Consider the following 24,774-nt stretch of genomic DNA (forward strand, 5'->3'; position numbering starts at 1 on the left):
CATCTCCCTGCACTCCAGGCCTAGCCGAGCCCAACCGGGCCCCAGCCGGGGCTCTCTTAAGGGGAGCAGGTGCCTTGTGCGGTGGGTTGAATTTTGAAAGAAGGAAGGATAAGGCCATTCACCTAGTTCCTGTACTCTGTTCCTCAGCCCCCCACCCCCCACCCCCCACCCCCACCTCACACCAGTTATATTTAGATTCTGTATTTGTAGAATCACCACTTGGGATACTGAGAGTTTTCAGTCTCCAAGACACCCAAAGGAGGTCTGTCCCCTTGTGATGTGGCATGGCTGTCACACAAAGCGTGCTGGGCTGGGGCAGGGCAGGAAATCGGGTCTTGGCTGGTGGTGATTCAGCTGTGTCTGAATCTGGGGCTGGTCCTGCATTCCCAGGGAAATCGTGTATGGAAGGGGGATTGGGCTGTGAGGGGTTGTGAGCAGTTACAGTGACCTTCCTGTGCCAACTCAACTGTAACAGAAGTGTCCCTGCAGGCCTGGCAATAGGACAGTTGGTTGCCTCTAGGGCTGGGGTGGTGGTAGGCCAGGAGAATGCTATGTGCTGCAGAATTTGATGGGTTTTGCTCAGAACCACAGACACTTGGTCTATGCACCTAGATTCCTTTGTTCCTACAAGTTTCTACAGGCTAGAAAACCTTCATGTGTAATTAGGCAATTATAGAGGTATTACTTGAGCCCCTGCTGTGTCCACAGCACTGTGGGAGATACAGGGGTAAATACAATGACCCTGGGAGGTTTATTCTTCATTAAAAGTATGATCCCTGCCTTCCTGTTGCTTATTATCTAATTGCAGAAACAATTTGTTCATGCATAAACCATTAAAGGCTAACATGGTAGATAATCATGTGCTATATGTCTGTGATGGTACTTTGTGGAAGAAATAACAGGAATAATGAAGGATGCAGTTTTATTATGCACCACAGTGCACATAGCAATTCTCAGTCCACTTACAGACCTACTCCCTCTTCTCTCGGTCCAAGGACTGTATAGGTTCTGGGTCTGGAAATCAGTACATTGGAGGCTTCTACAGATTGTAGGGTTCAAGGTGGTAATTAGAGACAGATTTCATAAGGGACAGAAACTCATCTACTTTGGGTTCTGTATCCCAACACAGCTCAGGGACTGGGCTATTATTCGAGTGCCATTACTTGTGTTGGGAACAAATAAGGAACATGAAAAAAAAAAAATTACCACCAAACCAGAGAAGCAGGCCAACTGAATACTTTGAGCTTATAGAAGAATAAAGAGGAAAAGGGAAAAGTCAGCGTTGTGCATCTCAGATGTCAGAGTGTGATAAGAAGTATGGATGTTAGAGATAGCAGCGTTGCGGTGGGGGAAGAATTAAAGCCACCAGAGATGAGACTTGATGCTAAACAATTCGTCCAGGAGAAAGCAATAAATGATGTAACGTCTGAAGTAACGGAGAACTAAAGGAGCAGTTACGTGGTGAGTGCTGCTTAGGGACCCAGTTATTTAATTCTCAAAGTAGTTTTTTAGGAGCACATTTATTTTGCTTCTTTTGACAGGTGAGAAAACTGAGATTCAAAGAGATTACGTACCTTGTTTAAAATCACACAGTTGTTATGGGTAGAGGCCAGAATTAAATCTAGACTGTAAAATACTGTTCTTTAAGACATATAAACTGTAAACTCTCTCATTAGAAACTGTAATTTAACATGTTACAGTGACAGAGCCTTCAGTGACCTTGGAAACACAAGGTAGTGATTAAATCCTATGTTCTCCTGCCTTTAGCATGGTTTAGAGTTGCAGTGTCCAATATGGTAGCCACTAGCCATACATGGCTTTTGAGCACTTGAAATGTGCCTAGAGTCACATGTTGAAATGACAATATTTTGAATATATTGGCTAAATAAAACATATTATTAAAATTAACTTCCTGTTTCTTTTTACTTTCTAAAATGCAGCTACTAGAAAATGTTAAACTATGGATCTGTTTTACATTATATTTCTGTTAAACAGTGTGGGTTTTGAGTAATACTGAGACTGTGCATGGATTGGTATCACCTTGTTGTTAGAGAACTCCAGTTCATATCTTACTCCTCCAGACACTGGGCCCTTCCTGACCACAGAGTCCGTCCTATACAGGATACCCCAAGCTTTGAAGGGGTTCCTGAAGCCTGGCTACTACTCAGGATATTTCTTACCACCCTCACCCTCATTCATCTTTTCAGTCAAAATGTACCTCAGAACCAGGTTCCTGCTCTGACAATTCAAGACAATTGATTCTTGATGACCTTGGTGCTTGGTTCTCAGCGCATATGTCTACTGGGAGCCTGAATTCCTGTGTGTATCCTGAACAAGGTGTAGTCTTGACCCTTTTCCACTTCGTTATCATTGAATCTTCATTCATACAATGCCATACATATTAGAGGACAGTAGTTTGTTAATTAAGTGGCTCTAGGCTCTAAATAATTCTGATATGGATTAGCTACCTACCATGATATAACCCCCAACATCATCTGTCTCCAATCCACCTCAGCCCTGTCTTATCTTGTTCAGCTAAATCTAGGTACCTGTATGTGTACCTTGAATCTTTTCATCAGGCTATCTACAAATGTTGATTTTCTTTCTTTTCTAGGAGTCTCCTTTACCAAGACTTAACACTAGTATTTTGATAATCCTGACAGTGATGTTAGTGTAATGTTAGAAGTGTAAATTATCAGATTGACTTTCTGCCATATGAGTTAAGAATTTTGTTACTTGTAAATCAGCATCCTGCAGTCTCACTATTCACCTAAGTTTGACTTGATAAAACTGGCTTGAAAATACAAAGCTCAAGACAGTGGATTTCATGATGGCCCCAGAAGGAGCAGAAATTGCATCAAGCCTACCCAGAAATGTTTCCTTCCTCCCTCCTTTTCTCCCTCCCTTCCTTCCTTCCTTCACACTGAGAACCAACAGTGGTAAGGCATTATACTTCAATGCTAGGAATACAGAAATGAGAAAGATTGTCCATGTAATTTTATTAAATATATCAATATGTATTCAAAGTAGGGTTGTTTCCAACTTTTTAGTGGAAGTTTGTATTTAAAAAAATGTAGAAATTCAAATTACCCCAAAATATCAGGAGTACTGCCCTTGCATTAAACTGGGCACAAGAGAAATAAAGCATTACTATCAGTTTTTTCCCTTTTTTTCTTTTCCTTTTTTCCCTTCCCTCCCTCCTTCCCTTCCTTCTCAGTAGAGAGTTTTTTTATTGTCACAACTCATTATATATATCCTATATACTTAGAGATAGTAGCCTCTTCTAGTTGAAATTATTTTGATGGTAACTATGTTGTCTACCCCTGAGAAACAATGTGGGATAGTGGGGGGCAAGATGAAGGTCAGGAATTAGAAGATCTCTAATTCTTGTTCTATACAGGTTTGCCCTGACTATTGGAAGCACTTTGACAAATCACTTAATGTTTCTGAGTTTGACTAAATAATCTCTAGAGTCTTGCTCAAATTTTTAACTTTATAATTCCATGAACTTTTACTCAAGTGGCACTTAGGAAATATTTGAGACTGATTTGATGACATCTTAAGTATAGGCTCAAAGAATCAAACATGTTAAACCTTAGGCACTTAAGCTCTTTGCAGCTGTAGCAGGATTACTTTGATACATCCAATTTTATTTAGTATTGGTGGAGGTCATGATTAGTTGAAAATATGCAATCGGTTTTGGATCGATTGTAAGTGATAATTATTTGTTTTCAGAGAGCCAAGCCTCCCCAAGTTCATGGGGCTGAGCAACATCTGGAAAGAATCCAACGCAGCCATCAGAAACATCATGATATTTTGGCTTCTATTAAGTCAAAGGAGAGAGATCGCTTGAAAGTTGAGTGGGACCAGCACAATGATCGCAAGTTTGTGGACAGTCTTGTGAAAGCAAGAATCAAGGATGCCATGCAAGGTTTTATCATCAACACTGAAGAAAGACGAAATAAGTAAGGTTCACAAACTGGTGCTTCAGACTATAAAACATTCCCCAAACCCTAATGTAAGATCGACCAAAAATCAAGTAAATTTTTATAGTAAGGATCATAGCTGAGATAGTCATATCCTTACCCAATCAATAGCTCCTGCCTGTTTGTATTTTCACTTGTAATAACCCACATTTGATAGAAAGCAAAAGAATATATTGTTTTATATTTTGTTACTTTAGTTAAAATCTGTTCATACTCTTGTTGAAGATGTACATTAGCTAATTTGTATGAGATCAAATAAAATATGGCAAGTCAGTTTCTGTTGCTTTAAATGAGGACTAGTCTTATTTTATAGAAGACTGCAATGATATTTTTCCCTTGCAAAATTTATGATTAAACCTGTGCTTTGGGGGCACTTGGGTGGCTCAGTCAGGTAAGTGTCTGCCTTTGGTCGTAATCTAAGGGTCCTGGGATTGAGTCTCCCTGTCTGGCTCCCTGCTCAGCAGAAAGTCTGCTTCTCCCCCGCTCATGCACACACTCTCTCAAATAAATAAAATCTTTTTTAAAAATAAAAATAAACATGTGCTAATTAAATAAATAAAAGTAAATAAAAACCAGTTAGTAAAACGGCCCATGTGGCATGACAGTTTTACTTTTTTTGTAATTTTTTTTAGGCTACGTGAACTTTTAGCAGCAGAAGAAAGTGGGTATTTTACTGAAATGCAGTTGAAAGAAGAAACAATTGAGGAGAAAAAAGATAGAATGAGAGATAAAACCAGATTATTGAAAGAGAAGAAAGAAAAAGAGAGACAAGATCTCGTGGCTGAAAAACTAGACCAGCAATTCAGGTAATGATACCAGAAAAACACACAGAATCTGAAGTTGGTGAATGAAAAAATGATTTAGACATACTAACTTACAGTAAAGTATGGCCTTAAGATGGTATACACGGTAGTTGTGCCTCTAAGTCTTGGTAATTATACACGTCATTGGATAATGCAGGCACTGAGGTTCTGCTGTTGTTTTGTAGTGAGAAAGCTTTGGACCTACTGTGTTAGCAAATTTTAAATATGCAATATAGTGTTATTGTCTATAGTTACCATACTCTACATTAGATCCCCAGAACTAACTTACTCATCTTATAACCGAAAGTTTGTGTCCTTTGACCAACATCTCCTCATTTTTCCCACCTCAGTCCCTGGAAACCATACCATTCTATTCTCCATACATTCAGCTTTTTAAAATTAATTAATTAATTATTATTTTTTAAAGATTTTATTTATTTATTTATTTATATATTTTTTAAAGACTTTATTTATTTATTTGACAGAGAGAGACACAGCGAGAGAGGGAACACAAGCAGGGGGAGTGGGAGAGGGAGAAGCAGGCTTCCCGCCGAGCAGGGAGCCCGATGCGGGGCTGGATCCCAGGACCCTGGGATCATGACCTGAGCCGAAGGCAGTTGCTTAACCAACTGAGCCACCCAGGTGCCCAAAGATTTTATTTATTTGAGAGAGAGAGTGAGAGAGAGAGTGCAAGAGGGGTAGGGTTAGAGGGAGAAGCAGACTCCCCGCCGAGCGAGGAGCCCGATGTGGGACTCGATCCCGGGACTCCGGGATCATGACCTGAGCCGAAGGCAGTCGCTTAACCAACTGAGCCTCCTAGGCGCCCCATTCAGCTTTTTAAAATTTATTTTATTTTATTTTTTTTTAAGATTTTATTTATTTATTTGAGAGAGAGAATGAGATAGAGAGAGAGCATGAGAGGGGGGAGGGTCAGAGGGAGAAGCAGACTCCCTGCCGAGCAGGGAGCCGGATGCGGGACTCGATCGCGGGACTCGATTGCGGGACTCGATCGCGGGACTCTAGGATCATGACCTGAGCCGAAGGCAGTCGCTTAACCAATTGAGCCACCCAGGCGCCCTCAGCCTTTTTTTAAAAGTGAGAATACAGTATTTGTCTTTGTCTGTCTTAACCCACTTAGTATGGTGTCCTCCAGGTTCATCCATGTTGTCTCAAGTGGCAGGATTTCCTTCTTTTTTTTTTTTTTAAAGATTTTATTTATTTATTTGACAGAGAGAGACACAGCGAGAGAGGGAACACAAGCAGGGACAGAGGGAGAGGGAGAAGCAGGCCTCCCACCGAGCAGGGAGCCTGATGTGGGGCTCGATCCCAGGACCCTGGGATCATGACCTGAGCTGAAGACAGACACTTAACGACTGAGTCACCCAGGCGCCCCTCCTTCTTTTTTATATTGACTACTATTCCATTTCACACACATATGTATAGGTACATAGACGTGTATGTATATGGTATATATATCACACATTTTCTTTATCCATTCACATAATGTTGTTAGAATGTTTCCGTATCTTGACTATTGTGAATAATGCTGCAGTGAACATGAGATTGCAGATATCAAGGTACGGGAATCTTCCCTGATTCCATTTCCTTTGGATATATGCCCAGAGGTGGGATTGCAGGATCATATGGTAGTTCTATTTTTAGTTTTTTAGGAATCTCCATACTGTTTTTCATAATAGCTGTACCAACTTATATTCCCAACAGCATACAAAGGTTTCCTTTTCTCTACATCCTTGCCAACAATTGTCATCTCTTGTCTTTTTGATAATAGCCATCCTAGCAGGTGTGAGGTAATATCTCACTGTGGTGTTGATTAGCATTTCCCTGGTGATTAGTGATGTCGAGTACTTTTTCATGTACTTTTCGGCCATTTGTATGTCTTCCCTGGAAAAATGTCTATTCAGGTCCTTTGTTCATTTTTTAATCAGATTTTTGGGGCTACTGAGTTGTATGAGTTCCTTATATATTTTAGATATTAACCCCTTAACAGATAACATAGTTTGAAAATATCCCATGATTGCCTTTTCATGTTGTTGATTGATTCCTTTGCTGTGCAGAACTTTTTAATTTTATGTGGTCCTACTTGTTTATTCTTGCTTTTATTGCCTTTCCTTTTGGGTGTCATATTCAAAAAATAATGCCAAGACCAATGTCAAAGAGTTTTTTCCCTATGTTTTTGCCTATATGTTTTACAGTTTCTGATTTTATGTTTGTCTTTAATCCATTTTGACTAAACTTTTATGAATGGTTTATATAGTCCAGTTTCATTCTTTTTCATGTGGATATCCAGTTTTCCCAATACTGCTTATTGAAGAGACTGTTCTTCCCCATTATGTGTTCTTTGCCTCCTTGTAAAAAATTAGTTGACTACATATTTTCAGATTTATTTCTAGGCCCTCTATTCAGTTTCATTGATCTATATATCTATTTTTATGCCAGTACGATACTGTTTTAATTACTATAACTTTGTAATATAGTATGTGATGCTTCAAGCTTTGTCCTTTTTTTAATCAAGATTGCTTTGGCTCTTTTGTGGTTCCATCTGAATTTTAAGATTTTTTTCTATTTATGTGAAAAATTCCATTGGAATTTTGGTGGGGATTTCACTGACTGTGTAGATCACTGCGCAGTATGGATGGACATTTTAACAATATTGATTCTTCCAATCCAAGGACAAATGATTCCTTCCCATTTATTTGTGTCTTCAGTTTCTTTCATCAGTGCCTTATAGTTTTCAGTTAACTCCAGTTAATCTCAGGTAACCTCCTTGGTTAAATATTTCCTTAAATATATTATTGTTGGGCGCCTGGGTGGCTCAGTTGGTTAAGCGACTGCCTTCGGCTCAGGTCATGATCCTGGAGTCCCGGGATCGAGTCCTGCATCAGGCTCCCTGCTTGGCAGGGAGTCTGCTTCTCCCTCTGACCCTCCTCCCTCTCATGCTCTCTGTCTCTCATTCTCTCTGTCTCAAATAAATAAATAAATAAAATCTTTAAAAAAAATTAAAAAAAAAATATATATATATATTATTGTTTCTGATGCTCTTCCAAATGGGATTGTTTTCTTAATTTCTCTTTAAGATAGTTCATTTCTTGTGTATAGAAATTCAGCTGATTTCTGTATGTTGTTTTCATATCCTGCAACTTTACTGAATTTACGGATTAGTTCTAACAGTTTTTTTGGTGGAGTTTTTAGGGTTTTCTATATATAAGATCATGTCTTGGGCAGACAGTTTTGCTTCTTTTCCATTTTGGATGCTTTCTATTTCTTTTTCTTGCCTAATTGCTCTAGCTAGGCCCTCCAGAACTATACTGAATAAAAGTGGCAAGAATGGGCACTTTTTCAGAGGAACAGCCTTCAACTTTCTACCTCTGAGCATAATGTGAGCTGGGAGCTTCTCATATATGGCCTTTATTGTGTTGAGCTACATTCCTTCTGTACCTAATGTGTTGAGAGTTTTTATCATGAAAGTATGTTGAATTTTGTCAGATGTTTTTTCTGCATCTATAGCCATGATCTTATAAATTTTATCCTTCATTTTGTTAATGTGGTGCATCACGTTTATTTATTTGTGTATATTGAACCATCCTTGCATCCCAGGGATAAATTCCATTTGATCATGGTGTATGATACTTTTAAAATGCTGTTAAATTTGGTTTGCTAGTGTTTTGTTGAGAATTTTTGCATCTGTGTTCATCGGGGATATTGGCCTGTAATTTCCTTTTCTTGTAGTGTCCACGTCTGGCTTTGGTAGCAGGATAATGCTGGCCTCATAAACTGCGTTTGGAAGTTTTATGAGAGGGATTGGTATTAATTCTTCTTTAAATGTTTGATAGAGTTCACCAATGAAACCAACTAGTCCTGGGATTTTCTTTATTGGGAGATTTTTTTGATTAGTGATTCGATCTCCTAACTTATTATTGGTCTTTTCAGATTTTATATTTCTTCATGATTCAGTCTTGATAGGTTATGTGTGTCTAGGACTCTATTCATTTCTCCCAGGCTATCTAATTTGTTGGCTTATAATTATTCATAGTAGTCTTCTATGATCCTTTGTGTTTTTGAAATATCAGTTGTAATGTCTCCTCTTTCATTTCTGATTTTATTTATTTGAGTCATCTCTACTTTTTCTTAGTCCAGATAAAGGTTTGTCAATTTTGTTAAATTTTTTCAGGAAACCAGTTCTTAGTTTCATTGGTCTTTTCTATCATTTTGCTAGTCTCTGTTTTATTTATTTATTTCCTTTCTTCTGCTAACTTTGGGCAGTTTGTTCTTTTTCTAGTTCCTTGAAAGTAAAGTTAGGTTGTTTACGTGATGTTTTTCTTTTTTCTTAATATAGGTGTTTATTGCTATAAAATTCCCTATTAAAACTGCTTTTGCTGCATTCCATAAATCTGGTATGTCGTGTTTCCATTTTCATTTGTTTCAAGGTATTTTCCAATTTCCCTTTTGATTTCTTCTTTGACCCATTGGTTGTTCAGAAGTGTGTTTTTTAGTTTCCACATTATTTGTTAGTTTTCCAGTTTTTTTCCTGTTATTAATTTCTAGTTCTATACCATTGTGGTCAGAAAAGATACTTGATAAGATTTTGATCTTCTTAAATTTGTTAAGATTTTTTTGTATGACCTAGCATATGATATATCCTCAAGAGTGCTCGGTGGGTGCTTGAGAAGAATGTGTATTCTGTTGCTGTTGGATAGAATGTTCTGTGTATGTCTGTGAGTTCCACTTGATCTAAAGTGTACTTCAAGTCCTGTGTTTCCTTACTGATTTTCTGTCTGGATGATCTATTTCCTCTTGAAAGTGGAGTATTGAAATCCCCTACTATTGCTGGATTGCTGCAATTTCTCCCTTCAAATCTGTTAATATTTGTTTAATATGTTTAGGTGTTAGGTGTATATACATTTATAATTGTTATATCTTTTTTTAAAAAAGATTTTATTTATTTATTTGAGAGAGAGAATGAGAGAGAGAGAGCAGGAGAGGGGGGAGGGTCAGAGGGAGAAGCAGACTCCCTGCAGAGCAGGGAGCCCGATGCGGGACTCGATCCTGGGACTCCAGGATCATGACCTGAGCTGAAGGCAGTTGCTTAACCAACTGAGCCACCCAGGCGCCCCTATAATTGTTATATCTTTTTGATGAATTGACCCCTTTATAATTATATGAGGACCTTCTTTGTCTTTTTTTTTTTTTTTTTTTTACAGCTTTTGAGTTAAAATCTATTTTGTCTGATTGAAGTTTAGCCACCCCTTCTCTTTTTGTTTCTACTTCCATGGACTATCTTTTTCCATTCCTTCACTTTCAGCCTTTATATGTCCTTAAAACTGAAGTGAATGTCTTAAAAGCAGCATATAGTTGGGTCTTGTTTTTTTCTGTTCAGCCACCCTGGATACTTTCAAATTTCCTATCTTTGAGTTCTTAGATTTTTTTATTCTGTTTTATCAAATCTGGTGGTGATGACCTCTCTTGCATTTTTCATTTCACCCATTTTATTCTTTAGCTCCAGAATTTCTGTTTGGTTCTTTTTTAGGATTTCTCTCTCTCTCTGTTGAAACTCTCATTTTGTTCATGTATTGTTTTCCTGATTTTGTCTGTCTTTGTGCTCTTGTAGCTCACTGATCTTCTTTTTTTTTATTTTTAAAAGATATTTATTTATTTGACAGAGAGAAAGAGAGCACAAGCCGGGAGAGGGAGAAGCTGGCTCCCTGTTGAACAGGGAGCCCAACGTGGGGCTCGATCCCAGGACCCTGGGATCATGACCTGAGCCAAAGGCAGACACTTAACCAACTGAGCCACCTGGGCACCCCTCACTGAGCTTCTTTAGAATAATTATTTTGAATTCTTTGTCTTTAGGATTGGTTACTGGAAAATTACTGTGTTCCTTTGGTGGCATCATGTTTTCTTGATTTTTTTGTGTGTTCCTTGAAGTCTTGTGTTGCTCTCTTCACATTTGAAGAAGCAGTTACCTCCTCCAGTCTTTATTGGATTGCTTCAGGAGAGAAATACCTTCATCAGTCAGCCCAGCTAGGGATTCTGAGGCTTTCTCAGACCTTTTTACAGATGTGCCTGCCCCTCACTTCTTGTTCTTTATTTTCAGGGAGAGGATTTTTAAGATTATATGTCTTCTCTCAATTCTGAAAAGCCAGGCCAGATGCTGAGAGCCTTCCATTTGTTTTCCCTAGTATGGTACCCTGAAATCCTCAAATTTGTGTACCTTCTCCCAGGCTCACAGAGTTGGGCTAGCTTTCTGTTTATGCTGGCTAGCCATCTGCAAAGACTCATACTCACTGTCTAGTGGAGCATATGAAGGCAGCTGGCCACAGGGGGTGTGCCATGGAGTAATGGGGTTGTTCATGGGTCAGTTGGTGTGTTTGCAGGCAAGATGTCCCCAATTATTGATCTTACAGACAAATCTTGTGTAACTGAGTATACAGCTTCATAGAGAAGTTGTATCACTTGCTAGTTAGATAAATTGTTAGCTTTTTGAAGAAACAGTTATATCCTACAGTGTTATAATTCATCTGAAATGATGGAGTCCATGTGGCAGTTAGGAAGATCCATGTCCCTTGATGAGTTCCAGGCCCTGGTTGCTGTGCTCCCCACCTCTTCCAACCCTTCAGCCATGCACCTCAGTATTTTGGGTGGGGCAAGAAAGAAGCAGAGCCACTTGGGGGAAGTCAAATGCTTACTTACATGCTTTCACTTTCTCCCATGAGAGAAATCATGGACTGAGGGACATCTCTCTTATCACTGAGTTTTGCCACCTTGGGGGAGAGGTGACATGGGTAAAATGAAGCTGTTCTCAATCCTTTCAAATGTGTCTATTATCGGATTTTTGGCTCTAGTGGTGTGCCTTCCCCACTGGGCTCCTAGACTCCCACAAAGGTACTCTCATACATGGGCGACTATCAAAATCGATTCTATAGGGGGATAATGGTAGAAAACTTGTGGTCTACTGTATTGCTCATGTCCATTCATGCAGGTACTGAGTTTGTGTAAGTCCCATGCTCTAGTGTTCTGTGCTTATCTCCCAATTAGAATGGAAGGTACCAAGTGAGATTCTGTTATTGAATTTTAGATATTAACCTCAGACTTACTTACAGTGAGAGAGGGAACACAAGCAGGGGGAGTGGGAGAGGGAGAAGCAGGCTTCCCGCTGAGCAGGGAGCCCGATGTGGGGCTCGATCCCAGGACCCTGGGATCATGACCTGAGCTGAAGGCAGATGCTTAACGACTGAGCCACCCAGGCGCCCCTCTTTTGCCCATTTTCTAATTGGATTAGCTATTAAGTTTTTAGAGTTCTTTATATATTCTATTTTAAAAAAATATTTTATTTATTTATTTGACAGAGAGAGAGAGAGTACAAGCAAGAGAAGTGGCAGGCAGAGGGAGAGGGAGAAGCAGGCTTCCCACCGAGCAGGGAGCCGGATGCAGGGCTCAATCCCAGGACCCTGGGATCATGACCTGAGCTGAAGGCAGCCGCTTAACCGACTGAGCCACCCAGGCGCCTCATATTCTAGATATGAGTCCTTTGTGCAGGCTGTGTGGTTTGGAAACATCTTTCTTCTTAGTCTGTAGTTGTGTTTTTTTTTTTTAATCCTCTTAACAGGGTCTTTCACAGAAAGTTTTAAGTTTGATGAAATCCATTTTATCAACATTTCTTTTATGGATGATGCTTTTGATACATCATGAAATTTGTTTTTTTTTTTAAGATTTTATTTATTTGTCAGAGAGAGAGAGTGCACAAGCAGGGGGAGCGGCAGGCAGAGCGAGAAGCAGGCTCCCTGCTGAGCAAGGAGCCCGATGTGGGGCTCCATCCCAGGACCCTGGGATCATGACCTGAGCCGAAGGCAGCCACTTAACCGACTGAGCTACCCAGGCGTCCCATGAAATTTGTGTTTAAGTGTTCTATATTTATATACACTTAGTGATTGGATCCCAGATTAAGGTAGGCAGTTTTTGGCTTTGTTTTCTTTTGGGGTGTTTTTATTAGATGAATACCCTAGGATGTGTTGTCAGAACACTTGAGGATTGTCTTGCCTTTGTTAATTACTGAGAGAAGTGATAGAACAAAGTACCAAAGAACCCAAATTCCAGGGCCAGACTACCAGGCCTTCAGTCCCAGCTCTAGCACATATGAAATGTATGAACTTACCCATGATGCTTAACTGCTCTGTGCTTCCGTTTTATCTAAACTGGGGATAATAAGAAGAAGAATGAACTTGGAGTGATGTTGCAACATTGGTTGTTATGAAGATCACAAGAGTTCATATGTGTCAAGTGCTTAGAACAGCACCTGACAAATAATAAGCACTCAATAACTGTTGCTAATAATACTACAACTATTGGCTATGTGGCTTGGGAAGACACTAAGGTTCCCTGAGTTTCAATTGGTGTAACTCTAAAATGGGGATAGTACTTTCTGTTCCATCTAAGTTATAAGACACACGTGAGGATAAAATAAGATTTTACTGTGAAAGTACCATGTAAAACACTCACAAACAAAACGTTTTCCTCTTATCAATGATTATTATAATGAAAATAGATAGACACACTTTTATCTGTAGATAAAAGTGAGCTTCCCTGAATCAAGTGTTCTCAAGTTTTAAGTGAATAGGTGAATCATTAGGATGTAGGGAGGAAATATTTGATATATTTTTTTAAATCTCATCTGTCTTTGGTTTTTATTTTTGCTATATTTAATAATTTATGTGATATAGTAATATAGTAATAATTGCATACAATTTATAAATAATAATCCTACCTGTTTGTGGGTGCTTAGAATTTTTTTTACTGAAAAAGGATACTTAATCAAAGTTTGAAGATCTACTGATCTAAAGAAATACTTGATATGGGCATCTTCATACAGTGTTAATTCAGGCTTTCTCAGCAACATGCATCATCAGGTGCCTTGCAAGACTTTTGTACTCTAATTTTATATTAAGGAAAGGAATTACCTTAAGGAAATCATCAGAGGTAAGCAGAAAGAGCTACATTTATAAATATTCATTGCAACATTATAGTAAAAGTCAGAAGTAACCTATACGTTCATCAAACAAGGAAATATTTAAATAAATTGATATATTTTTAGGTTGTAGACTCTATTCCATAGCTTAATAAACTATAATAAAGTTGTGAGGTCAGGTATTTTAAGAGGATTCCTTGAAGAAACATTCCCCAAATCATGTTAGGTGGAAAAATTAAAATATAAGGAGATACCAGTATAGGTATATAGATCTACAAAACAACCCCAATTCTAGTAAAAATGCACACACACACAAGACTGGAAAGAAATACAATAACATGCTAAAAGCAATTATCTCTGGGGAGAGGGATTAAGCGTATTTTTAGTGTCTTCATACTTTTCTATATTTTCCAGTTTTTCTGCATGTATTAGTTTTGTAATTAGAAAGCTTTTTTTTTTTAAATATCATAAACCATATTTGTTGTTATTCTTAGGCTTCAGATTTTCATTGATTGAATAACTTTTCTGGAGTATAAGTCATAGGATTGGGAAGGACTTTAATTAGTTGTCATGGCCAATTCTGATAGAATTTCACTGATGAATTCATTTTTCAATGTTAAAATTTTTTTTTTTTGGTAACCTAGCAATTTCAGCTTCTGTAATCTTTTTGAGATTTCCACAGAATATAGATAACTGCCAGTTATCATTATTTTGCTAATAAGCATGACTGTATATCAATTTAACCAACAATTATTTAATGGACATTGGGTAGGTAGTATGGGGAATATATTCCTGAAATATGTTCCTAAGTCCGAGCCCTCACAGAGATTCCCCTTTATTTAGGAAAATGAGACTAGTCCTCATCAAATGTTGAACAATACTCAACTGTATTTGATAAATGTCAGTTTCTGTGGTATTGACCACACTTGTAATTTTAGACATCAACCTTTCTTTCAGCCTTAGCAACTAAAGTTCTTTGAAGTTCTTTATTGAGCCCATTCTCAAATTTCAGCTTCTTGGTGCTAAACTTGATGAAACCAGGAAGACTTAATGTTTATAAACATTACCTTGAATCAGAGGTTCTCAAACTTGACTATGTGCCAGAAGTTTCTGAGGCTGTCTGAAAAAATACAGGTACCTGGGTCCTGCCCCCAGATATTCTGATTTAACTAGTCTGGTCTGGGAGTAGCAGAGGGAAGGAGTGGAGAATAGGATTTTAAAGATACCCCTAAGTAAATCTAAAGTGTAGACAGTATTGAATATCATAGCCCTTAAATTAAAAACAGGCTCCAGGAAGAACTTTTGAGGAAATTTAAATTACTAAGACTGAGAGAAAAGATGAAGTCTAAACACTTACTGAAAGAGCATTTCTTCTGGAATGGTGACATAAGTCTAGATATGAAAAGGTAGCATTTGGGCTATTTTCCCAGCTCTGGCAGAAACCCTTTCAGTGACATGTGTCCCACCAGGAATTAGGGGCATTGGGGCAGCTTCATGATATGCTGACCCTTAACTCTTTCCTTGGCATGCAGGGCCTCTTCCTACCAAAGCCTTAATCTACTTGTAATATTGCAGGGACCCATGCTTCTTCTATTTCCTCTATGGTAATAATAATAGTTACCATTTATTTAGCTTCTATTCACTACCAGATATTTTCATCCATTTTCTCTGATCCTTACCAGAACCTTGAAAGAGAGTTGTTTTACAGATAAAGAGACAGGCTCAGATAGGTCGAGTTTGTGCTCCAAGGTCACACAGAAATGTCAGATCGCGGTTTCAAAGTCTGCTTGGCCGGACGCCAGTGCCTGTGCTTTGCCTGTGACATCATGATGCCTGTCTCCCCGCTGCCCCTCACATGTCTTCTCGGCTCTGGTGGTCTACCTCCAGGTCTTTTACTTTTCATACTTCAGTGTCTGTGCAGATGTGTGCCTGAATAGAGCAGTGTTTCATGAAAGGCTGGGTTTTGCCTTTTAAAAATAAATTCTCCTTTCAGAGAACGCTGTGAGGAGCTCCGTGCTGAATTGTTTTGTATCCATCAGAAGAAGGTGTGGGAGGAGCGAAAAGCACAGATAGCTTTCAATGAGGAGCTGAAAAGGCAGAAACTGGTGGAAGAGCAGATGTTCTCAAAGCTCTGGGAGGAAGACCGATTAGCCAAGGAAAAGCGAGAAGCTGAAGAGGCGAGGAGGCAGAAAGAGCTGGTGGAGAACACACGCCTGGGGCTGAATGCCCAGATCACCGGCATCAAAGTGCAAAGGCAGGCTGAGCAGCAGCTGAAGGAAGAGGAGGCACGCTTTGTGGTGGGCCTTTTACGATGCTTGTCGCGGGTTGATCCACTCTGTGGGTATAGTACATAGTTTGCAGGCCTGCTGCCATGCCCTTTGCCTCATGGCCTGGCTAGTTCACAGGGCAGCAGACCATGGTTAGAGCCTTGGAGTCCAAGGCCCAGTCAACAGTGCCATCCCATTGCATAGGGCAAATTACTTCACTACTGTGACTTGATCTCTTTATCTAAAAAATGAGGCAAAAGGCACTTGTCTTTGTTGTGAGGATGAAACGTGATAATCATGGCTAGACCATGGAGGGCTGGTGGCAATTTGGCAACATCCCCCTATTCTTTGATATGGGTAACTGACAGTTTCCAAATCCTATGTCAGTGCTCTACAACAGCTACAGTGGCCTCTGCACCCCAGGCACCAACTTCAATCATTTCGTTCCAACAAGGTCGTTGCCCCTACTACAGAGAAATTAGAACTGTCACTGGAAATGTATGAAAGCACTAAAAAAAGTAGCAATTTTATATGTATATAAAGCTTCCAGCAACTGATACTTTAATACCACCAAATTTAAGAAAAAAAATATATTTTCCTGGGAAATCCCAAGTATTGAAACTTAGAACCATAAGAAGTGCCAAAGGTAAGATATTTCAGAGCGCTAAAAACCTTCCTGGGTTTGAGACTGTTTTCTCTTGGAGAGTTTAGTGGAAGATGTCTAAATATTTTAGCTTCTCTAAGAAAATTGAAATGGTGGCCCCCCAATTACTTCTGTTCTAAGATACCTAGTGAGTCATTTTTACTCACAGTCCTTCTGACACCAAATGTGTGGGTGTGAGAACACCAAACAATTCTCTAATTCTCTATGGATGCCACCAACTAGGTGACCTACAATTTGATTGAATTCTGACACTAGCTACCAGCGATAGCATTAGACTCCACAGGTTTAAGGGCTCAGTCCCAGAAGACTGCTCTTACTCCAGAGGCCAGTCACAAGTGGTGGGTCCCCAGGTTACCCACACTTCGGTCTGACTTGGCTACAAAGTCAGAGGTTCTCATAACTCCCCCTAAGTTTGATAAATCACTAAAATAATTCATACAATTCAAGAAAGTGCTTTACTTGCTATATCACTGGTTTATTGCCTGTGAAACAGGCAAATGGAAGAGATGCATAGGGCAAGGTATGGGGGGCAGTACAGACGGCTTGCACACCCTCTGAGCATACCATGTTCCCAATCTCCATGTGTTCACCAACCCTATCATTTGGCATTTTAATGGAGGTTTAATTATGTAGGCATGATTAATTAAATCATTGACCATTGGTGACTGAACTCAATTTCTGGCCCCTCTCTCTTCTCTGGAGGTAGAGGGATATCCAGAACTGAAAGTTTCAAACCTCTAATCATATGGTTTGGTCTTTCTGGTTACCAGCCCCACCCTGAAGTTATGTAGGGGCTCCAGCCACCAGTCATAACATGAGGGTACAAAAGATAGTCTTACCACTTGAGAGATCACAAGGGCTTTAGAAGCTATGTACCAGGACACAGAGATACAGACCAAATATTTATTTTTCATTATACCATGCTTAGCTCTATTTCTACCTTCCTTTCAAAAACATTTTTTTGGAAACAATTTTAGACTCACAAGAAGAGCAAAAATAGTTGAGGTCCTGTATATACCCTTATGTAACCAAACATTATATATGTATGTATTTATATTTGTATTTGTATTTATATATTTGTATATATAACTATAAATACCAGGAAATTAACAAAAATTGTATGATTATCTTAATAGATGCAGAAAAACATTTGAAAAAATTCAGTATCCGATCATGTTAAAAATTATCAATGAATGAGGTATGGAAGGAGGTATCTCAACATAATTACAACTATATATGACAAGCCCATAGCTAACATCACACTCAGTGGTGAAAGGTTTTAAGCTTTTTCTCTAAAAACAGGAAAAAACCCAGCAGGGGTTACCTACTGTTACTGTTATACTCTGGGCAACATAGTACTAGAAGTCCTACTAAACAGAGCACTTAGGTAAGAAAGAGAACAAAAGTCATTCAGAATTGGAAAGGAAGAAGTAAAATTGCCTCTATTGGCAGATGATAATGTTTTATACAGCAAAAATTCTAAAGACTACCCAAAAACTGTTCAATCTAATTAACAAATTCAGTAAAGTTGCAGGATACAAAATAAACATGCAAAAATAAGTTGCATTTGAAAACAAAACAAACCAGGAAATTAACATTGGTGTAATACCTTCAATTAAAGTCATTCTTTATTTAAATATAGTAAAATCTTTGGATTTCACCAGTTTTTACGTGTAGCCTGGGGGGAAGGGGTGTAGTTCTGTGAAATTTTATCACATGTATAGATTTTTGTAACCACTACCAAAATCAGGATGCAGGACTGTTCCATCATCCAAAGAAACTCCTTTAAAGCTACTCCTTTAGAGTTATAACCTCCCTCCACCCTAACTCTGACAGCATTGATATATTCTTTATCATTATTATTTTGTGATTTTGAGAATGTTATATAAATTCCACCCTTTTTAAATGTTTTATTATGAACATTTTCAAATGCACAGAGTCAAGAGTACAGTGGACCCCTGTCTACCCCTCTCCCTGTTTCAGCAGCTATGTAATTTTGCCATATTGGTTTCCTCTACCTCCCCCAACCCCACTCCATTTTTATGTTTTAAAATAACAATCCCAGACATGTCATTTCCCCCTTAAATACATGTCAAATATGCGTCTCAATGACACGATTAAGGACATTTTCTTACACATGCCAATATCAGACCTAAAAAAAGTAACTGTGATTCCTTTTTTTTTTTTTTAAAGATTTTATTTATTTATTTGAGAGAGAGAATGAGAGAGAGAGAGAGAGAGAGAGAGAGCATGAGAGGGGGAGGGGCAGAGGGAGAAGCAGACTCCCTGCCCAGCAGAGAGCCCGATGCGGGACTCGATCCCGGGACTCCAGGATCATGACCTGAGCCAAAGGCAATCGCTTAACCAACTGAGCCACCCAGGCGCCCTCCTTTTTATCACCTTAAATCAACATCAAATTTCCATCATTGTCTGAATTACTTGATATTTAAATCAGAATCCAAACATGGTTCTTAGAGTCCCTTCAGAAAGAAGGACTCTTTCTTATTCAAACCAGGGCAAAATTGAGGTCGAAAGGGATGCAATAAATTCATTACATCAGCACAACAGGGGCACAATCAGAACTACCCAGGAGAAACCAAGACTTGATGAACTGCTTTCAGGTCTTTTAATCTTGAACACTTCTCGCCTGTCTGGTCCCATCTCCCCCAGGTCTCATAGTGGGGATTTGGCTGATTGCTTTGTCCTGGTGTAGTCAGACTTACTTTTAAAAAAATGTGGCCTGCTATTCTACTGGCTTTCATTTTTGATAGCCATTGCTTTTCATTAGATGTGGCAGAGGATTTTCACATTTTCTTTTGACCCTTACAATTCAGGGTTTACTATTCATGACATTAATAGGAAAGTCTAGCATATAACTGTCTTCTCACAAACCAGTGATCATGGTGATTGTGGATGTTGTGAGTCTTGGTTAAATCACATTGGGAATTGTATACCATCCTCACTATTGCCACGTCATCTCTTGTCCCAGCTGGGCAAGTACTTATCCCTCCAGGACTGCTCAGCTGCCTCTGGCAGGAGGACTAGTGCTGCAGTTTATACCATACCCAGATTTTCTAGCAAACCCACAATGCCCAACAACATTGGTGCCCTAGTTAAAACTGCTTGGTTGGCCAGGCAATTAAGCCAGCCCAGAGGGCCAGAAAGATAAGAAATGAGAGGAATGGGGAAAAAGTACTACTTTTAAAGAACAAAATGCATACAATTTAATTTTGTATATGCATCTGATGGTACCTTTCCAGTTTGGGACTCCTACTGCTGCATAATAATGTGTCCATATCTAGATGTTGCAGGTGTACAGAGAAGAGTAAAGTCTAGAAAGCCAATACACTGAAGTGTTGAGTGTGGTAGTGGGTGGTGGGTACTAAGATTAAAAGTGATTTCTCTCTATTCTTTTCTGCATTTTGAACTCCACAACCATTTATTATTTCATAATCATTCACAGCACAAAGTGTTATTGCTGACTCAGCAATGAAAAGCAAGTTTTCTATCTTTTTTTTTGACATAGCCATTTTTTTTATTATTATGTTATGTTAACCACCATACATTACATCATTAGTTTTTGATGTAGTGTTCCATGATTCATTGTTTGCGTATAACACCCAGTTCTCCATGCAGAACGTGCCCTCTTTAATACCCATCACCGGGCTAACCCATCCCACAAGTTTTCTATCTTACAGTCCCTCTAAATTCAGGTGTGTGTATCTCCAAGAAACCCTTGATTCTCAATCTCTTAAGTGAAATGCATTACCTTATTTGTTTTGTACAGCTGTACTGATGCATAATCTTCATTATTGTTTTACCTTAGGAAAATAACAAAGCACAGGTGAAACTTGAGAACGAACAGGATAAGCTAAAGAAACGGAAGACAAAACAGGAAATTAGAGCTGCTTTGCAAAAAGCCCTCCAAGAGAAGATAGAACATACTCAGCAGAAATACAGAGAAGAGCAGGACTTGAACATGAAGCTCGTGCAAAGGGCTCTTCACGACTTAGAGGAAGAGGCTGATAAAAAGAAGCAAAAAAGAGTAAGATGTTTATTCAGTGCCTACTATGTGCTGGATGAGGTAGCTTGCTTAGCTTTCAGTCTTACAGGAGCCAGCCAGATGTAGAATGAACCATACTGTGCTACTCTTAAGTGTGGTCCACGAACCAGCAGCATCAGCATCATCTGGGAGGATGTTAGCAATAGAAATTCATAGCCTCCAGAATCAGAGTCTCCAAATTCAAATAGGCAGGGGCAAGAAATCTGTTTTAACAAGCTCCCCCAGGGGATTCTGATGCCCACTGAATTTGGAACACTGCTATAACATGGAGTTGGCACTGTGATAGCAGGATGGGAGTGAAGGAAGTGAGTGACTAAGTATGCTGAGAAGCTGGGGAAGACATACTGAGAAAGTGGTATTTGAGTTGGACCTTGAAAAATATGTAAAGTTTTGTCAGGCAGAGAGTAGCAAAAAACATTACAGTATGTATTCAGTTGTCTGTTCTTTTGAAATTTGTATTGAACTCTTGAGGGTGTTGTGCTTTTCCTGTAGGTACTATTTTTTTTGTTCCTTTTTAAAAATAAACTTTATTTTTTAGAGCAGTTCTAGGCTCAGAGCAAAATTGAGTGGAAGATACAGAGATTTCCCATGTACCCCTTGCCTCTACATATGACATAGCCTTCCCCACTACCAACATCCCCCAAGCAGAGTGGGATGTTTGTTGCCATTGATGAACCTACATCGACAAGTCATTGTGCATAGTTTATATGAAGGTTTACTCTTGGTGTTGTACATTCTGTGGGTTTGAACAAATGTAAGATGACATGTAGCCACCATGAAAGTATCAACAGAGTAATTTCACTAGCCTAAAATCCTCTGTGCTCCCCCTGTTCATTCCTCTCCCCTGACTCCAAACCCTTAGAAACCACTCATCTTTTTACTGTCTCCAGTTTCACCTTTTATAGGATGTAATAAATTTGGAATCATACAGTATGATGCCTTTTTAGATTCACTTATTTCACCAAGTACTGTGCATTTAAGTTTCCTCCATGCCTTTTCCTGGCTCTACAGCTCATTCCCTTTTCGCTCTGAACAACATTCCATTGTGTGGATGGACCACAGGCTATCCAGTCACCTACTGAAGGATATCCTGGGTTATTTCCAGTTTTAGTGATTATGACTAGAGCTGCTGTACACATTTGTATGCAGGCTTTTGTGTGGCTGTACGTTTTCAAATCATTTAGGTAAATACCAAGGAGTGTAGTTGCTGGATCATATGGTAAGAGTATATTTAGTTTTCTTTTTTTTTTTTAAAGATTTTATTTATTTATTTGACAGAGAGAGACACAGCGAGAGAGGGAACACAAGCAAGGGGAGTGGGAGAGGGAGAAGCAGGCTTCCCGCCAAGCAGGGAGCCCGATGTGGGACTCGATCCCAGGACCCTGGGATCATGACCTGAGCTGAAGGCACCCGAGTATATTTAGTTTTCTAAGAAACCGCCAAATTGTCTTCCAAAGTGGCTATATACCATTGTGCATTTCCACATTGTTCAGAGTCAACTGTACATCCTAGAGGCCTGGCTCAGGGTGGGACCACAAGTATGGGCCCTACTGCTAGTTGAGCAGATCTCAGTGAGCTCCGCTGGGTTGGCAGGGGTGCCCCTTGCAAAGGAATGCGCGGTGTCCACGACTGAGTTTAGAATCACTGTGACTTGGGCTTCTGTGTCTAATAGAGCCAGGAACGTCCGGTGGTTGCCTTTGACCTAGTGGGCCACCGGAGTTGTAAATGGACAGTTGTGCGGGTGGGACAAGCTCTGAGGGTCTGCCAAATCCCTAGGGTAATTCTCTGGGCCACTGCCAAGCCTGCAGATCAGGGAAGTTGTTTGGGAGAGAGAGCGAGCCTTGGGACTCTCTGAAGGCCTCTGAGACATTAGGATTGGGCTCTGTAGTGAGGTAATCACTTGTTTTAAACAGAGGAGCTTACCTCGGGTTGTCCCAATATATTATTGGGCACCCCCAGTTGGTGGAGCTGCCAGTACAAGGCCCCCTGCTATTTGAAATGTCTCAGACATTGCTTCCTGACAGATTTGGCATAGGAGCTCCAGGACCAGGAGGTTCCAGGAATGTTGCTCTGAAAGGTGGGTTGCAGGGCTTGGCACCTGAAGGCTGGCCTTGGGTTTGCAGGCTGCCTTGGTATTATAAAATCTGGGAGTCTAGTTAAGTGTCTCTTTCATGAGGTGCCATTAAGTTTACTCCTTCCAGTGCCTCCTGAATAGTATGGGAGGTCCCCACAAAGTGGAGGCACATGGCTCTGTTAATTTGGGAGGGGATTTCCCTGTAAGAAGAATTATCTGGATTTAGGGACAATTGGGGCCTCTTCAAGACTGGAGATGAAATCTGGGTCATCTGTGTTGCTATGTTCAGAGATGTGATAGACCCATTGGACCATACCAATGTTACAGAGAAGGATCAGGCCTCGTCTAGTGTGTTCCACTGGCTTTGAACCTTTGCTGTAATAACTACAATAGAAGGGTGACGTCAGCATCAAGCCATAAAAATCCAAGCAAGCAGAGGAAGGGGTCCTCCCTCTATCTTTAGAGCTGGTGCCTTTGGGTCTGGATGCTCCCTTGTCATTGGAATCCTTGATTATGGTGTTCCCCTTTTCCCACATGGAAGGCTACAGGGGTCCTGGAGTTGAGTATTTACCTTCTTCCAGGTCAGTTAGGCTCAGATAAAACCCCAGCAGGTTAGGCTCTAGTTAAATAGTTTCTCCTGAGAGCAAACCTAAGAATAGAATGCACTGGTGTATTTCAAAATGATTCCATTTCTTCTCCTGCTCCGGAAGCGTGAAAGGCTTTTTCTCTGATACTCACTGTGCGAACCTGATAGAGCTTCAGGGGGTAAAACTCACAAAAGTGTGGTCTCCCCCACCCTTCAATGCTGGGTCCCTTTAGAGTTTTTAACTCTTAGAGGCATCTACACTGAGCCTCTAGCAATTCATCAGTTAACAGGTTTTCCTACCTCAGCACTGGTTCCCATAGAAATTTCTGCTCATGGATTTCCACTATGGTAAGTTCTGATTGTCTATATTTACTTGTCTGTCTCTCCAATCCGGAGACCTCACTTCTCTTATGGATCTAAGACTGTTGATTTCTTTTTTTTTTTTTTTTTTTAAGATTTTATTTATTTATTTGTCACAGAGAGCATTAGAGAGCACAAGCACGGGGAGCGGCAGGCAGAGGGAGAAGCAGGCTTCCTGCTGAGCAGGGAGCCCGATGCAGGACTCGATCCCAGGACCCTGGGATCATGACCTGAGCCGAAGGCAGCCGCTTAACCAACTGAGCCACCCAGGTGTCCCGATTGTTGATTTCTTTTTAAGATTTATTTATTTCTGAGAGAGAGATTGAGAGAGAGAGAGCGTGCTGAGCACTGAGCCTAACATAAGTCTTAATCTCACAACCCTGAGATCACGACCTGAACTGAAACCAAGATGCTTAACTGACTGTGCCACCCAGGCGCCCCTGAGATTGTTGATTTAGTAAGTTTGCTAGCTTTTTGCTTGTTGTCAGGATGCCAGAGTGGCAGCTTCTAAGCTCCTTATATACCGGACTAGAAACCAGGAGTCTGCTACTATTTTTTTTAATTAAGCTTTTTATTTTGGGATAATTGTAGATTCACATGCAGTTGAAAGAAATAATACAAAGAGATGCTGTGGACCCTTTATTCAGTTTTTCTCTATGATGTCTTGCAAAACTATAGTATAATATCACATCCAGGATATTGACATTGAACTGTCAAGATACAGAACATTCCCATCACAAGGATTCTTCATGTTTCCCTTTTATGGCCATATCCACTTCCCTTTTGTCCTCACCCCCTTCTTAACCCTTGGCAACCACTTACCTATTCTCCATTTGCATAATTTTGTCATTTCAAGAGTGTTATATCGGGCGCCTGGGTGGCTCAGTTGGTTAAGCGACTGCCTTCGGCTCAGGTCATGATCCCGGAGTCCTGGGATCGAGTCCCGCATCGGGCTCCCTGCTCAGCGGGGAGTCTGCTTCTCCCTCTGCCC

At 39.9% G+C, this 24,774-nt stretch overlaps 1 protein-coding gene across 8 annotated transcripts in view; it reads left to right on the forward strand.

Annotated features, from left to right (window-relative positions):
- The window catches only part of CFAP53 (cilia and flagella associated protein 53), a 35,328-nt gene that overhangs the window by 1,400 nt on the left and 9,154 nt on the right, over positions 1-24,774 (forward strand). For 7 of the 8 annotated variants that reach the window (XR_010407180.1, XR_010407182.1, XR_010407181.1 and 4 more), the window contains exons 3-6: positions 3,736-3,965; positions 4,619-4,792; positions 15,763-16,066; positions 20,527-20,745. Coding sequence is in view for 5 of the 8 variants with exons in the window: in XM_064577619.1 (XP_064433689.1) it covers positions 3,736-3,965; positions 4,619-4,792; positions 15,763-16,066; positions 20,527-20,745 (927 nt within the window). In the remaining 3 variants the exon portion in view is untranslated. The remainder of the gene's footprint in view (positions 1-3,735; positions 3,966-4,618; positions 4,793-15,762; positions 16,067-20,526; positions 20,746-24,774) is intronic. The other variant, XM_064577620.1, reaches the window with a different exon arrangement.

Source organism: Mirounga angustirostris, unplaced genomic scaffold (assembly GCF_029215605.1).
Source record: "Mirounga angustirostris isolate CCGP_5_RB_7025 unplaced genomic scaffold, mMirAng1.0.hap1 SCAF_14, whole genome shotgun sequence".
In the NCBI taxonomy this organism is placed as follows: Eukaryota; Metazoa; Chordata; class Mammalia; order Carnivora; family Phocidae; genus Mirounga; species Mirounga angustirostris.